The sequence below is a fragment of the Falco punctatus genome (assembly GCF_963210335.1).
Source record: "Falco punctatus genome assembly, chromosome: 1".
NCBI lineage: Eukaryota > Metazoa > Chordata > Aves > Falconiformes > Falconidae > Falco > Falco punctatus.
The window spans coordinates 92,344,055-92,360,732 of NC_137580.1; the positions used below are offsets into that span (position 1 = coordinate 92,344,055).

At 50.0% G+C, this 16,678-nt stretch overlaps 1 protein-coding gene across 1 annotated transcript in view; it reads left to right on the top strand.

The window, feature by feature from the left end:
* EWSR1 (EWS RNA binding protein 1) overlaps positions 1 to 16,371 on the top strand; it is a 21,918-nt gene extending 5,547 nt beyond the window's left edge. The window contains exons 5-18 of the mRNA XM_080384033.1: positions 146 to 199; positions 5,205 to 5,391; positions 6,751 to 6,918; positions 7,650 to 7,864; positions 8,411 to 8,591; positions 11,394 to 11,431; positions 11,963 to 11,995; positions 12,845 to 12,963; positions 13,571 to 13,700; positions 14,117 to 14,239; positions 14,345 to 14,522; positions 14,963 to 15,060; positions 15,540 to 15,810; positions 16,157 to 16,371. Of these exons, the coding sequence (XP_080240159.1) occupies positions 146 to 199; positions 5,205 to 5,391; positions 6,751 to 6,918; positions 7,650 to 7,864; positions 8,411 to 8,591; positions 11,394 to 11,431; positions 11,963 to 11,995; positions 12,845 to 12,963; positions 13,571 to 13,700; positions 14,117 to 14,239; positions 14,345 to 14,522; positions 14,963 to 15,060; positions 15,540 to 15,810; positions 16,157 to 16,196 (1,835 nt within the window). The 3' untranslated portion in view covers positions 16,197 to 16,371. The remainder of the gene's footprint in view (positions 1 to 145; positions 200 to 5,204; positions 5,392 to 6,750; positions 6,919 to 7,649; positions 7,865 to 8,410; positions 8,592 to 11,393; positions 11,432 to 11,962; positions 11,996 to 12,844; positions 12,964 to 13,570; positions 13,701 to 14,116; positions 14,240 to 14,344; positions 14,523 to 14,962; positions 15,061 to 15,539; positions 15,811 to 16,156) is intronic.
* Positions 16,372 to 16,678: the final 307 nt, after the last annotated feature.

The window sequence follows — 16,678 nt, forward strand, 5'->3', positions numbered from 1 at the left end:
TGTGCTTAGAGCAAAGCAAACACGAGCTGCGTGGCAGCGCTCCCTGGGAGCGTGTTCTCTGGCTGCTCTTGAGAACCGGTGTCCTCAGCACTTCGGTTGCTTGAAAATCAAAATCAGTGGAAGTGATGTATGCCTGTTCTGATAGTGTGCCCCTCTACTTTTTGTCTTGTGCTTCCCACAGTAGAAGGGACCAGTACAGGTTTGACTATCCTGCTCACTCTTGCATGGAAAATGCTGTCTCATCCTGTCTAAACTTGTGGTGTTAACCCTTTAGGTGTCGCTTGGTTTTAGCACTAAAAACATCCAGCATCAGAACGCGCACACGTGATGACAGTAAGAATTTGCTAGGCTGCAATGCTGTTTGCCATCTCCACATCTCTGTAAGGCCTCCGACAAAACTTTATGGATAAAACTTCCTGAGCACTAATGACAGCCATGCGAGATGTTTCGGGTGAATCTAACCCCATTGTCCCTACCTTTTCCCTAAAGGGTAAACAGCATGGTTAGACACATCCAGACGTCCTGACCACCACCTTTGCATGTTCCGTGTTGTCTTTGGATTTCCAGTGCAGACACATGTCACAATGTTCATTAATGCGCTGTGAACTATTCCAGTGTGTGCTCTTTGAACTGGAGTTTCGTACGTATGAGTGTCGTAATGTCTGAAAGAAGCTATTGAGACATCATTCGATTCTGGTATATTTGCACTGAGTATTTGGGAGACTTTGAAAAAGAAAGCAAATTTTCCTCCACTTAATGCTTTGAGTACTGTTTTCTGCAGGTCCGTCCTTTGCTATGCAAGACCATTATGAACGTCTGTTAGAGTGGGAGCTTTCTTAAATACTTCCTAAAGCAAGGGGAATACCAGGACAGACAGGCAGTGGGGTATCTGGCCACAGCAGCCGCTGAGGAATGCCTCACAAGGAAGAGGTGGAGAGAAAACGTTAACCTATAGTCTATCCAGTGATACAGCATTTAAAATACATAATGTCTTCACACAGATAAGGAAAATTTTTGCCTGGCAGTTAGTGCATGCAGAATGAGAGCCAGTACCCTTCAACCAGCATCTCTGCAAGTTCTCTATAGGTTTTTTTTTCCTTTCATTTCAAACTATATGGACATAATTTGCAGCACAAAGGATTTGTGGACATCCAAAACTCGTTTCTTAGAAGTGTTTGGGTCCCTTAATCCTTACTATGGACTACAGTCCTGCAGGGGTCACAAGAAGCTGGACTGTTCATGTTTTTCCTTGTTTGTTAAGAGTATATTTGCTGGAGGAATAAGAATATTAGGTGTCTTTTCTGCACAGCTGCCTTTTTTTTTTAAAGCAAAAAACTTAGTTTTTCCTTTCATAAAAAGAAAAAAAGAAAACTCAGGAAGTGGTCAAGCAAATGATCGTATCAGACCTTCAAGTACGATTTGCCTCAATCCGCATAGCATTGGTTTTGTGCAGAACTGTTGGTGTTACTCTCCAGGCAGAGTGCCAGGCTGTATTTATTCTTCTACACCTGCCTCTCCTTGAGGAGCCAGAGCTGTGCAGATGAGACTGGTAGTGCTTAAAGCCTGTCTCCCTCGCTCAGTCTCTGCCTTTCATACTAAATAAAGCCTGGGGTGTTGCCTGAGGCATACATCTTTATGCCCCCAGAGACGTGCAATTTTTATGGTTGAATCTCAATTTACTTTTCCTAGGCATTGCCTTTTTGTAGCAGAGGGATGCCTGCAGTTCTTAAAAGCAAAGTGCTTTTTTTTGTCTTACCAGCCTATTTTTTGGGTAAGATGCCATTGCAGTCAAGGAAATTCAAATCCTGTGCAGATCCACCCTCTCAGGACTGTGCCGGAGTGGCAGAGACTGTTCCTCTGCATCGCCTCAGAGACTCGGATGAGGACTGGTTCTAGCCTGCCAGGGGACCTTGCCGTCCCAAGCAGTCTGCCACCCAGCCTTGCACTGACTCCCTGGGCCACCTGAGGTGAGAGTTACCTCCCCGGGGCTGTAGGCAAAAGGTGTCTTGGAGTCACCCAGTGACTTTGTTACGGAGAAGAGGGGTTCAGGAGCCTGCGGGCTCCTCTGCAGCTGCCCGGATGCCAACTGGATTAGGGGATTAATCAGCACCATCAGATCTGTGGTCATGGTTTGCTCTTTAATCACTGCGGTGTATAAGCATGAATTACAAGAATAAATAAAGAGCTGCATCTGTTAGGGTTATTGGCTTGCTAACAGTGTCGTTTGGGGGCAAACACATTATTTCAAATATTCAAGTATGAATCTCCTTTAAGTAGCTAAGTGGGAATTACTCCCTAAAGACAGCCAGCCCCTGCTTCTCTTTTTACCTGTGCAATGCAGGTTTATGTATATTTTAAGTTTCTGTTGTATTTACGAGTTGAAGCGAACGCACCCATAGCTGTCTTGGCTACCACAATGATCTGTTATACCAAAATGGAGCAGAGAGAGGGTCACCTCTGTGTCCCCCTCTGCAGCCCCTCACTCGTAGAACATGTGCATGCCGAACAGGAGTCAGCTCTTGCTGGGCATGCAGACCCCGTGGGTAGCTTTTAATACTGCTTGCTTCAGAGAGAAGCATTCAGACACTGCTGCTAGCTGACATGAAGCCTGCTTATTTCAGAATAAATCTCTCTGAATCCAGTATTTTCAGTTGATGTTCTCTGAGGACCAAATCCTGCAAGCTTCCCCTCCACCTGAAGAATTCCTAGACTTCAATAAGGGTTTTGCTTGCAGGCTTGGATACTTTGAGAGGAAACTGAGCAACGTAACTGGACATCTTAAGCAGGTTATCAAAGTTCTTCTGTTACCTTTTCCTTACAGTAGCTGTTCTGCAGACTTGCTGTTGATCTTATTAACCTGGTGGGGGGAGGAGGGAAAAGTGATGTAATGTAAATGCCCTCCTCAAAAATACGGCTCTTGAGGATTTTCAGAGTACCTAAAGTAAGTCGTTGAAATAAAAATGTAGACCAGTGGGATGTGAAATCACTGCCTTTTCTTGCTTTGTTACAAACCCTTCCTGCTGAGCACACTTGCACAAGGGAAATGCTCCATCTAGAGCTGAAGCGTTAAAATTCAGGAATTTTTTTCCCCCCTCCCTTTTATTCTATTCACTGTGCAGAGCCAGGTGTTAGCAAACCTGCTCACTTGCTTGACTGGAGAGGTTAGTGCTGCCGCTAACAGTACCCCGAAAGGAGGCTCGGATGAGGAAGACCACCCTATAACTCTGAGTCTGATGAGGACAGCCCAGGGCAAGGCTGTGGCTGCAGCAGTGCTTACTGCAGGCTGTACTTAAGCAAACAGTAGGCTTTTTTAGTATGCGGTCAGGCTTCGGCTGGTTAAAATAAGGATTCATTTAACTTTTGGTGTCAGTGCTCTCTGTGGAAATGCTGTGGTGGCTCACATTTAAGTGTTTGGACTGTTTAAATTCGTCCGAGGCTCTAAAACTCACACTCATTTTATCCTGTTTGGCATCATCCCATTCACCCTTCTTAGCGACACTCAGAACAGGACTTTGCTTTTCAGAGGACCTCTCAGCAAAAAGGAATAATGACCATGAAAGCTGATTTGCTAGTGGTTCATGCAAGTTATTTCCCGGTGGGAGACCAGCTTACTCTATTCTCTCCCGCTTTCATGTTTCCAGGTTGGCAGCCCTGTGATGGGGGAAGCCAGCCTGTGGCCTTCAGCAGGAGGGTGGTAGTGTGACAAGCAGGGGGGGCCAAGGGCAGGAGGAATGAGGCTTGTGGGAGTGGGCAGGGATTTTTAGGCTAGCTGTTGCAGGTAACAAGAGTGGACAGGCTTGTGTCCCCTTAGAGCCCCTTCATCAGGATCCTGAGGTTAGAAAGCTCCAGAGCAACACTGGGGATGGAAAGCTGAAGTTTGTTTATTTTAACTACTGTGCTAACTAATGTGTTTGTTTTTTAACTAAGTGCAAACTTCCTCCTCTCACTTCTCTTCCTCTTTACTTGCTGATTCAGAGAGCCAATGCGAAGGGTCCTGATTTTGTAGCAGAGGCAGCAAGATGTGGAAGTACCGCAGTGCTTCATGAGGGCATGCTATATTGTGCTTGAAGTACATTTGTTTTGCAAATGAGGGAATTGAAAGAAAAACCTACAGCACAATTGCCTAAAATGCTGTATAATTAGAAGGAAGAGTATGTCACAAGTGTCCGGTGTTTATTAAAACTAAGAAGCGATTGAGAAGCTGTTACCTTAATTGATGCAATTAAGATCACATCAGTAAGACTGAGACCATTTGGCTGCTCTTTGGCAATCGATGTTTTGTATTTTTAGTAAGTCAGCTTTTGCCAACAAAATTTTTAATTGATACTTTTTCATGTAAGTCCCCATTTCATGATTTGAAAACTTACTCGCAAAGCTCTTAACTTTAAAAAGCCACCATGTTAATAGCGGGTTTACAGTTCACCTTTGTGACAAGCCAAATGGTCAGCTAAATTACACGGTGGCGGCTGCTGGAAAGAGTAATTTAAATGGAGCTGTTTTGAGATCTTGGATATTCTAGTAAAATTGTTCAGAAATGAGTATGAGCTCTAAGCTTTTTACCTGAAACAGACTGAAATTCTAAGAAAAGTGGAAGTACATCAGGAGCTACGTTACACGTCTTTTTTGATCTTAAGTTAAAGTGTTTTTCTGTTGTTTCCAGAATTACTTAAAATAAGACTTCATAAATGCCTCAGAAAGACTTCTCAAGTCAGCCTGGTGCCATTTTGTACTTTTATTTTTAAAGAAAAGCTGAAAGGATGGGACCATACATCTTAAATCGATTGGATTTCTTTTACTTCAGAGCTAACAAGAGCTTTGTTAATCTTCCCGTGTTCAGAAGACGCTGCATGCCTCAGCTTGCCCAGCGTGCACTTTATTAAATTAGCCGTGAGGTTCAGTAGCTGTAAACAAACAGCCTTTGGATGCTGATTGAAGGGTGGCTTCCAGAAAGCTCCTCACGAGTGTGTTTTTTGGATGGTGAGGGTACAGCTGGGGCTGTAGGCTGAGGCTTCCCAGGGCACAGGGTTTCTGTGAGGGGGTGGTGTGGGTTACCTCATCATATTTGGGTTATCTGTGATGCATTTGCAGTGGTAAAATCGGTGCTGTACCTGAGGTCTGATAAACTGTCAACAGAAGCGCAGCAGTGTGAAACGTTACGAGCAAAGGTCACCATACTGATCTGATGAGGCTGTGGTCTGTTCTAGGTTATACCACCCCGACTGCCCCCCCAGCGTATAGTCAGCCCGTCCAGGGGTACGGCACAGCCGCCTACGATACTAACACTGCCACGGTTACCACCACCCAGGCTTCCTACGCAGCACCGTCCGCTTACGGCACCCAGCCTGCCTACCCAGCCTATGGGCAGCAGCCAGCAGCGTCCGCTCCCGCAAGGTAACGTCTGGTTCCTCCCTTCCTCCTAAGGCTGTGTTCGCTCTGCTCCTGGGGAGAGCCCCAGCACACCACTGACTGAACTGGGGCCTGCTGGTTGTGCTTACACCTTCTCTCTGCCTGTTGCACTTGAGCTTTGCACTTGCTGCATCTGATCCCATTGTGTTGCGGGGCTGGAGGAAGCCGCGTAGGTAGGTTCTGTTCCAGCACAGTGAGTCAGCACTGTTACTGGGCAATGAAGAGAACAACCAAGCAGCAAGAACGGGCTCTTGACTCACAATGTAGGAAAAAAATGGACCAGTCTGATCTGATCTTGAGTCATAGGGTCAAGCAGGATACTGCTACGTACTGAATGGATGCACATGCTGTAGTTGATTTCCTTCTTAAAATCTCTTACGTCTGGGCACTGTCAACACTATATTAATTTTAATTGTGTGCTCGTGGTATGAAAGATTTAGACTACATAATATTAGTAGTGAGTAAAAACTGCTTTATTCATTTACCTGATGTTTGTGGCAACCATTTCTGTAAGGAAAGGCAGAGCTTGGCACAGAGCTTCTGTGTATCTGTCAGATTACACTTTAAGGATGAATCCTGACATTTAAAATCATTTTTTTCCCAGTTTGTACAACAAAAGTAGGCTTACCTCTTTTTATTCCACTCTGATAAACACTTGGAGATTATAAACAGTATAGGACAAATACAGAAGGGGACATGCGAACCACATTTATTCTCTTTAATTTTAGGCCTTGAGAGTTAATACTAAACATGGAATCATAGACCAGTTTTGGCTGGAAGGGACCTTTAAAGATCATCAAATCCAACCCCCAACATCCTTTTCCTTTCATTCAGTAATGTATATGGGGCGATATTTGCTTGCACTGGATTCTAAACCAAGCAGTGGGTGCATTTAACTGACAACATATGCAGCTATGTTTGAGCTCATCATTTCCAAGCGTTGTGCAAAACCAGCTCAAGCGGAGAGGCAGCACTGCTGACGTCTTCCCTGGCCATTTCACACCCTCCGCTCAATTCTAGAGCCAAAGTCTAAATCCCTCACCTTTGGTTTCATAACGCAGCTGGTGAACAGGACCTGTTTGCTCTGCGTGCTCTCTTAGGATGCTGCCCAGGCCTTCCCTGATGGCAGAGGAGCGTGCAGATACCCAGGCAGCTGGTGCTAAAATGTTTAGTGTTTGCTGAGCATGTATCAGCTGCTGCCAGAGTGGCGGACGCCGATGCGGTGCCAGCTTGTAAGGCTACCCAAAGCAGTAGGTGGTGGCATTCTGTCCTGGGGGTGAACGGTTGCTACCAGAGGTGGAGGTTTGCACTAATGTTTCCTCCTCATTCCACATTATTCCGTAGGCCCCAGGATGGCAGCAAACCAGCAGAGACCAGCCAGCCACAATCAAGTACGACAGGCTACAGCCAGCCCAGCCTAGGGTATGGACAGAGCAACTACAGCTACCCTCAGGTGCCTGCCACCTACCCTATGCAGCCGGTCACTGCGCCTCCCGCCTATCCTCCCACCAGGTAACAATTCCAGCAGGCTAAGCCTCATGCAGCTGGCATGGGAACTTTCAGGTTAACTTGGGCAAAAAGGGGTTTTCTCAAGGGATTTTAAAACGAACAGGTGTAAAAGGAGGTTTGGTGCTCTGGGAGGAGGGAGGTGTGGTTCTTGTTGGGGTACTTTCTGTATAGGGAAGATGGGGCTATGATTAAGTGCATGAGTGTGTCTATACACACCTGCAGTAGCAAGGTGAAATGATGACAAGATGTTTTTAAGACATTTCCTAGATATGGAAACTTTTGCTGTCTCCTTACAAATACGGCTTTGACAAGGAGCTCATCTCTTCCCCTCGGGTGTGTTCGATATGCTGATCTCTCTATCTCAAAGCCTGACATGCATGAGAGGGGACTGTTTTATTACCCATCATCTGAAAGTATTTCAGTGCCCAGGCAGAAGGGGAGCCTGTTACCTGCATTGCCCCTGATTTTTGCCCTGGCCCTTCTGCCTCTTTCTAGAGGTACAAATAAACTGTGACCGGTCACATGGATTTTGCTTTTAGCAGTTTACTATGTTTATTTTGTCTCCTGCCACCAGACTAGCCTCCATAGAATGACTTCACCTGCTTAAATGGTTTACAACACTACATATGGCTTATAATTGCATTACCTTCTAGTGTGAGCCACGTCTGCAGCCTAATGCACATTGCCAGTGATTTGGCTCATCTTTCCATCTTTACAATGCTTTTGTCTTCCAGCTATTCCTCTACGCAGCCAAGCAGTTACGATCAGAGCACTTACTCCCAGCAAAGCACCTACGGGCAGCAGAGCACCTACGGGCAGCAGACTAGCTATGGCCAGCAAAGCAGTTACGGGCAGCAGCCGCCACCGACCAGTTACCCGCCCCAGACCGGATCCTACAGCCAGGCCCCCAGCCAGTACAGCCAGCAGAGCAGCAGTTATGGCCAACAGAGTGAGTGTGCTTAGCAGAGCTGGGTGGTTGTGGAGGAAAGGGTTGGTCTCGCTTGCCCTTGCAGGCTGGGCGGTCTCTGAAGGAGGTTTGGCGTTACTTTGGGTCTAGAGCTTGCAGCTCTGTTGAGGGGGGAGCGTGCTGCAGCTGGGTTTTGCCCTTTCTCACTGGAAGGCACCTTGCCTGGTGCAGCGGCAACTTGTGATACTCCCCTCAGTGTGGCAAAGGTGAAGGGGCAGTTGGGAACCACAGAAGCACAAAATACTGTTGTGGCTGGAGTGGGCAAGACTTGCTGTGAACAGTTCTGTCTGGCCAGGTGGCAGTTCTGCAGAGGTCGGACTGGTAGGGCCTGACATGAAACTTGATTCTGCACACGGAAAGCGGCGCATCTCTCCTTAAGTTAGTGCTCTTTCTGTAAGTGCCATAGCAAATGATGGTCATGGTTATGTTCTGGTGCTAAGGCAGGTAAAAGGGCTTAGAAAAGGGACAGGCAGCTTCGACCCACTCTTGTCTGCAGCTCCCTAACGTGTTTGTTACAAACTTCCTTAGGTTCGTTCCGCCAGGACCATCCTAGCAGCATGAACGTATACGGACAGGATTCCGGAGGCTTTTCAGGCCCAGGAGAGAACCGGAATATGAGCGGCCCTGATAACCGGGGCAGGGGAAGAGGGGGATATGATCGCGGAGGCATGAGCAGAGGTGGGCGGGGAGGAGGACGCGGTGGAATGGGGTAAGAGCAAATCTTTTCTCCTTTTATCTAATTCTGGTTTACCCATAGGATTTGAAATTGAAAGAAGGGACTGAAAGGTTGACATTCCCAACTGTACTTCCATGGAGAACATCTCTGTAGCAGCATTTCTTCTAATCCATGGAAATACTATCCTAGGGGAAATAGGAGCAGGATCTATCTTTTTTTTTTCTGTCCTGCAGCTGGTTGGGCCCCGGGGGGAATTAGGGGTATTGCTAAACCTGGAACTTTCAGCTCCCTTCGCGGTCGCGCCGAGGTGAAATCCTCTGTGGGGTTTAACAGTAACTCTGGATCGAACACACACAAACCTTCCGCCAGGTCCAGGAGTCACTCCCTGTGCCTCGGTAGTGGGGAACTTGACAGTTCAGGTATGTACAAGGCAGAAGCCTCGTGTCAGCCTCTTCACCTTAGCGCTAGCACGCGGAGCTATGTCTGTAAGTGTATGCCTGGGGCAGATTGCTGCTGTCGAAGCCATGACTCTTGAGTGGACAGAACACTTAGAGCTTGGTTGGAGCATGAAGAAAAGAGCCCAAGAACGTAAAGAGGTCTGGCTTGGCTCCCAGGACTGCTCCCCCTTGGAGCTTTCAGGTGGTCTAAATCAGTTTGGCCATTTTAACTGATGGCAAAATCTGGTTTGGTAAACCTGTGCCTTCAGATCAGCGGTGTGTCTCCCCATCTGTGGTGTTTGTTTTGATAGAGGTGAGGAAGGAGGACTAACCCCAGAGGCTCCTAAAGAGAAGGAAGATGTAGCTTTGTGTGTGTTCCATCCCTTCACACGGTCGTTCAGAGCTATGCAGAAGTGTCCCTAGGTGCGCCCTGGAGATGTGGCATGGGATGGCCCTGGTACTTGGCAGGGCAGCCGGAACTGTAGCTTCTCATCGACAGGCAACTTCTTAAGGTGTTTTACAGCCTGGTGGCAACCGGAGTTTGGCAATCAATAGTCCCATTCTGCATAGCTCTGTCGAAATGAAGTGGCATGAAATCTTTATCGGAGAAATACAACTACCGGTGTATGGAAAGAGAAGAAAAAGACTGGCTTGTGTTGGAATACATGTGGTTTGAATTGGCTCGAGTGGAACAGAGTTCCAAGGTTCTGCATAAAGATTTCACCCATGATGTATTTATCTCTAATGGTTTAAAGTAGATGTAGACACTTGAAATGTCTATCATCACATCTTAAAATTTCTAGCCCCTTCAGAGCTTCTCATGCAAAAGATTTGTCACCCATCTCTGATTTCACATCCTAATCCGAGCTTAAATTGCGTACGTAGTGATTTCCACCTGACTAGACCATTACAAGGGGTCCCCTGCTCTATGGACGTAGACTTTCTGCTGTCCATGGAAAAGGCGGCCTTCCTATGAACGCCCAGGGGCAGGTAGGGGAACTCGGCCCTTCTTATCATGCTGTGGTGATGGATTTCAGTGTCTCCGGCAGGTAAGGAGCTCGATGTTATTAACGTGCCCTTTTTCATTGACTCAGTTATTTTATATTTTCATTGGCTGTTAAACATGGAAACTTTTTAACATGCTTTGTCGCATTTATATGCTACAGGTTACAAAGTGAGAGCCTTGTATACACTTCAATACTTAAAAAGTACCCGTACTCAGTACTCAGCCGGCAGCATAATGAAAAGTGGGACTAGACACGGTGTCCATATGGAGAGGAAAAATATACATAGAATATTTTTAACCAAATGTATTCATTGTATAAATGGAATCCTTCTGTAACTTTGGTAACTGCGTACTTGTTGTTTGGTAATAAAACCAGAGGAGGTATACTACTTTAGAATTGTGTAACGTTAAAAAGTGTAAACGTATATGTTTAAAAAGAGAGACATTACGTAAATGGTGTGTACTTTAACAAAAGGAGGCAAAGCTGCATGCAACAGCTTGAAACTGTGTATTGACGACTTTTTTTTTTCCAGTATTAGAGGTGCAATACTTGCTAGAAAATAGGCGGTGCTCTCCCTCCTCTGCTCGTTTCCTTCCAAACAGCTTTTTGTCTCTCCAAAAAGAGCAAGAAACATCAAAATCCTTTTCAGGTGGCATTTTCCTAATTAACCAGCGCTTGAAAGCAGTCTTAGCTGAACGCTTCAGCCAAAGCTTTCAACGAAAGCTGCGGCCGTCAGTTTGCATTGGCGCGTGCCGAAATCTGCCGTTCTGGTCTGTGTCCACAAAGCTGCACCCCAGGCCTTCGAGCCCCCGCTGTATTCTGTAAGTTCTCCCTCCACAGAGACTTGTTAAATTCAGTAGTGACCTGAATGTATGGCTTTATACCGAGGTTTTTAGCGGAAATGTCATCTGAACTGTGTTGTAGGTATCGCGTATGGTTGTCTCCTACCTTTTTAACTGTTAATGTCAGGGACCCGCGGGCTCGTTTCGCTCTCGTGCTGCGAGAGGCTGAGGGTGCACCTTTATGTACACACAGAGGGGAGGGAGTTGACCAGTGAATGACCCCATGATTTCTCTGAAGCAAAAGCCCAATTTAGAATGCTCGACAAGATTTTTTGCCAAGTATTGCACTGATAATACCCATACAAGTAATGCAAGGGTACCGACAGCAAAGTGGTGTCTAAAACCAGACAAGCAAGGTTGCGTATATGTAAAGGAAATTTGAGCGAGCTGCCCTGAAGAAAGGCATAGTGCCGAGATGAGAGAGAGAGAGACAGATGCATTGTTTGGAGATGTTTAGCCAGTGCCCTTCTTCCCAGTGAGCCGCAGAGGCTCAGAGCGGTACTGGCTTTGTAAAGGGAAAGGCCTTCATTTCTTCGTTTATCCCCCCAGCAGCGCTGGAGAGCGAGGTGGCTTCAATAAGCCTGGTGGTAAGTTTTTGAGCATTACAATGGATAGTGTTAAAAAAAAAAAAATTGCAGTCAGTTTTTAGAACAAAGTATAATTTTTATTAGTTTTAAGTGGTTAAAATGACATATACAACAAGACTGTAATGGGTACTGCCGGCAATGCCTAGGGGTATGCGGTTACAGGACACAGGGTAACTTGGAAGAATTGAGCAACAACTTCTGTAATTTGGGGAAAATAACTGGTTTGGATTTAATAAATTTTTTTTGTAAAGTAACTTTTTATTAATGAACGTAAAACTGATTGGCCTGGTAAAGCATTTAAAAAAAAAAAAAAAAAGTGTGATAGTGGTTAATGGTTTGAAAAGCTGCTAAAAATAGCAAACCGATCACCAAGTAAAGGTGCATTGCTGATGTTTTTGCAATGCAGGTCAATTGGAGTTTAACCAGCGCCATCGAATGGTGGTTATAAGTAGATAGTATTGTGTGTGTCGGTTCTGCAGCCCGCAAGGCGTGCACTAACACAGCTTCTTATGATTCTTTCCTGACTGGCAGGACATATGGAAGAAGGACCGGACCTTGATTTAGGTAATTGCCAATAACTGCCCGGGACACTCTCCTGAGCTCATGACATGGAGACTTCCGCGCTCGTTCCATGCTCTCTGCAGCTGCGGGACGCGTCGCCCCACAGTGTGCCTGTCTGTGGGAGCACGAGGATGCTCTGCCATTTGCAGGCTCTTTCTGGCCATTTCGTTTATTTTCTGATTCCCAGTGCATCAGAACAGCTGGACTGGTGGAAAACCGCACGTGTTTGTGAGATGCTTACCCTCCTCCACAGGAACTAGGGGGGCTTTTGAGGGAGCTGCTCTGTAGCTGTTTGGTTCAGCAGAAAGCCGTTTTCAGGCAGCCTTAGCCCGGAGCTTGTACATGCTTGTCCAGTGGCCTCCTCTTGTGCCACCCCTGGCCTGTCACCGTGCAGCTTTTTCCTTCCTGTCGCACAGGCGTGTCTGGAAGTTATGCGTCAGCCTTCCAGGATCAGCACGGTGCTGTGGAAAGCGAGGTGGGGGTGGGGGTGGACGTCCGTGTGTGGGAGCCCAAAGGACGTGAAGCTTTTCCTTGCATCTCAGATGTCTCCCATTATAACCAAGCGGTTTAACCAGGCGGTTCTCCTCGCGCTGGCTGGGTGTGGGTGTCTGGCTGGGGAGGCAGCTGGCAGGCCAGCTCAGCAGCGGGCTGCAGCACAGTCCTGCCTGCCCACATGGGGAAGGTGGCGTAGAGTCGCCTCTCTCAGTGCCTGGGGTTTTGTGTCACTTCATAAATACGCTCATTGAGAGTGAAGCCGCAGCTGGCTGCGGGGATGACGTGATGAAAAGCACTCCGTTATGCTGTGTCGCTGCCTCTCCTCTCCCTGCAATGACACCCTGAATTATCTCCTAGGCCCACCTATGGACCCAGATGAGGACTCAGACAACAGTTCAGTTTATGTGCAGGGACTCAATGATAATGTGACCCTGGAGGATCTGGCAGACTTCTTCAAACAGTGCGGTGTTGTGAAGGTGAGGGGAGCGCGTGTGCAGAGGTTGGCCTGGGGCTGGTGGGCTGTGGGGGAAAGGGGTGGCCCACCTCCTCCCTGCCTCCACGTTGCTCATCTCCCTTTAGCCCGTCATTTCCAGGAGCTGGCAGGTCTCGGGCTGGTTGGGCGCTATGATGGCTGCAGCCTGGCATTAACCTGTTAGCTCGTGTTCTCCCAAAGAGCCCTTGCAGCATTTGTCCCTCAGCAGCGTGATTAGGCTTGTGGAAGCACTGACACAGCCATGTGCCTCTGTGGATCTGCTGGTGGAGCATGTGACAGCGTGAGGGCTTGGTGTGGTGGGGAGAGTGGAGGGGGATGTGGGGAGGCTGCAGCTCGGTTCTTGCGCTGCCAGCTGTGCGTGGCAGAGGCCTGCCTGGTCCGGCAGTGCTGTTCAGGGCCGGCTCCTTCTTTTGGGGGGTTGTCTGGGCAGCAGCTGCTACCCATGGTAGGCCAGAGGGGCCCTTTGCTCTGCCACAGAGTCACCAGAATGAGCTGGGTTGTCTCAAGTCAAAAGCAGAACAGAGAAGGCTGAATCCCTGCTCAGCGTACGGGGAGGTGTGACTTGAGGTGACGTTTTGCTGTCCCACTAGATGAACAAGAGGACCGGGCAGCCCATGATAAACCTCTACATCGATAAAGAAACGGGCAAACCAAAAGGAGATGCCACGGTATCTTACGATGACCTGTCTACCGCCAAAACAGCTGTCGAATGGTTTGATGGTGAGCGTGCGGGATGTGTTTTGGGCTGGAAGCATTTTGTTCCCGATTTCAGAACTGAATTCTTGTCCAACTGAAGTCAGCATTTCTGTCCTCTGTGCATGGAGGGTCATAGTCCTTTAAAGCAGCTAGCTGTCGGTGGTCAGGCTTTTGCCAAAGAAGTGCCTGGTTTTAACTGGAACAGAGAGGTGCGCTGGGGTTATGGTTGCCCTCCGTTGCCCAGGCTTCTGTCACCTGCTGCCTCCTGTAGCTAGTATCTCAGTCCTGCGGGTGGAATTTTGCCCTTCTGCTGTCGCAGACAACAGGTAAAATTTTCCCTGTGAGGAACAACCCGGTGCGGTTGTGTGTGACACCAGGGTCTGGTGAGGAGTGGATGTTCACAGCACAAAGTGATGCTCTTGCCTTTGTGTTCCTCCTAGGGAAGGATTTCCAGGGGAGCAAGCTCAAAGTCACCCTGGCGCGGAAGAAGGGCCCGATGAACAGCATGCGGGGCGGGATCCCCCCCCGTGAGCAGCGGGGCATGCCTCCCCCCCTCCGCGGAGGTAACATCCAGCCCCCTGGCCCCCAAAGGGCATGGCCGGAGGTGCTACACCCTGTCCTCCAGTGGCAGCCGGTCCCTACTGGGATTAATGGAGCCTTCCTTGCAGGTCCGGGGGGGCCTGGCGGCCCAGGGGGACCTGGCGGCCCGAGCGGCCCCATGGGCCGGATGGGGGGCAGAGGTGGAGACAGAGGTGGCTTCTCCTCGAGAGGACCACGAGGATCCAGAGGAAATTCCTCCAGCGGGAGCGTCCAGCACCGAGCTGGTGACTGGCAGTGTCCCAATCCGTGAGTATCCCGTGCTGCCTGCGTCCCCACGCGGCACGGCAGCTCCACGTGAGCCTGGCACCTCGGTGGTTGCTCCCACATGGTGACAACAGCCGTCTCTTATCTCAGAGCACTGAAAGGGCTCTTTGTCCGAGGTGCTGGCCAGGAGAAGTGAGCCTTTCCCAGAATAACTTGCTGGGCCTTCCAAGGAGGTTCCTTTGTCCTGTCCGGAGCGGGAAGGGAGGGCTGGCGTCGGGGCCTGGGGGCTGTGGCTGAGCGAGCAGAGGAGGCTGGCCACCCCACTGCAGCCTGGGGATGCCAGGCCAGTAGGCCTCCTGCCGGTCCTGCCGGCCAGCTTTCGTGTCTCCTCGTGCTCTCCTGCTAGCGGCCAGGACACGCTTCCAAGCGTTACTGGGCCAGGACTGCCTTCCTGGTCTCTGCTAACTGGTGTTTTTACCCAGGGGATGTGGAAACCAGAACTTTGCCTGGAGAACAGAGTGCAACCAGTGCAAGGCTCCTAAACCAGAAGGGTTTCTGCCGCCCCCGTTCCCCCCTCCAGGTACGTGTGCGGAAGGGTTCCCGGCAGGGCTGGAGGTGCCAGGTTTCCAACGGGCTCCTCGAGGAACGGCTCTTTCCAGCCCCAGGAGCTACTGGGGCTTCATCGCTCCTTGAGCTGCAAAATGGAGGCTGGGACCGCTCTGCCCTCCGATCCTCCCACGCTCCCCAGCGCCTGCGGAACAGCCAAGGCTCTTCCCCAGGGTTCTTCAGCGCCTGGGTTCCCCAAAGCACCACTTCCACCTCACCAGGCAGTGCCCTCTTAACGAGCCCCGTCTCTGCGAGAGGCTGGGCGAGGTGTGCGCATGGCGCTGCCCTGCAGCCCTGGCTCCCAGCAGAGTCCCCGGCAGCTGCTGGACCTGCTCCCGTTCCCAGTTCCCAGTGCCGGGTTCCCGGGGCAGGGTTTGACAGGCCGGAGTGGTGCCCGATGCAGGCTGGCTCGCCCCTCGCCTTGCTCTGAGAGTCTTCTCCTCTCTCTCCCAGGCGGAGACCGTGGTAGAGGCGGCCCTGGGGGGATGAGAGGCGCGCGAGGAGGTGGCCTCATGGACCGAGGGGGACCTGGTGGCATGTTCAGAGGTGGCCGCGGTGGAGACAGAGGTGGATTCAGAGGAGGCCGGGGTATGGATCGAGGTGGCTACGGAGGAGGTGGCCGGCGAGGAGGCGGTGGGCCCGGGGGCCCCCCAGGACCCCTGATGGAGCAGATGGGAGGCGGAGGCAGAGGTGGACGGCGCGGAGGGCCGGGAAAGATGGACAAGTACGTACGGGGGTGGACAGAGAGCGGCTGGGGGGGGTGGGGCCCCGCACCCTGATGTGTGAGACAGGCACCTCGTCGGTCAGTGGGGAAAGGGGACAGGGTGGCACCAGGGGCCCACTCCTTCTTCTGGGAGACCAGGTTGGGGTTGGGTGGGTGGTGGGGTGAGCGGCTGGTGGGGCGAGTGGGCAACAGGGTGAGTGGCTGGGGGGGTGGGCAGGCACTGGGGTGAGTGGCTGGTGGGGCGAGCAGGTACTGGTGCGAGTGGCTGGTGGGGCAAGGAGCCCCCCCAGCCCGGGGAAAGGTTCTGGGGCACCTTGGCTGACGCAGCCTCTCCCTCCGGGCACAGGGGTGAGCACCGCCAGGAGCGCAGAGACCGGCCCTACTAGAGACGGACCCCGCAGAGCTGCATTTACTACCAGATTTATTTTTTAAACCAGAAAATGTTTTAAATTTATAATTCCATATTTATAATGTTGGCCCACAACATTATGATTATTCCTTGTCTGTACTTTAGTATTTTTCACCGTTTGTGGAGAAACATTAAAACCAAGTTCAACGGTAGCGTGCCGAGTTATCTTTTCTTCCCCCCTCCCCAGCCCCCCCCCTTTGAAAATGGTTGTTTAACGCAAACTAAACCCATGCGACCCCCTTGTCGTGAGCATGCTGTGCGCAGCCCCCCGGCGGCGGCGAACTGTAACGATGTTAACGGTTGTGATGGATTTTTTAAAATAAAATTCCCGATGTTTATAACCGTACCACTTCTGGCCTCTCTTGAGAGCATCCCTACCCGGGGGTGACCCCGCGACCCCCACCCGAGGAAGAGGAGGGGGGGCTGGAGCTGCTGGGGGGGATAGCCCTGCCCTACACC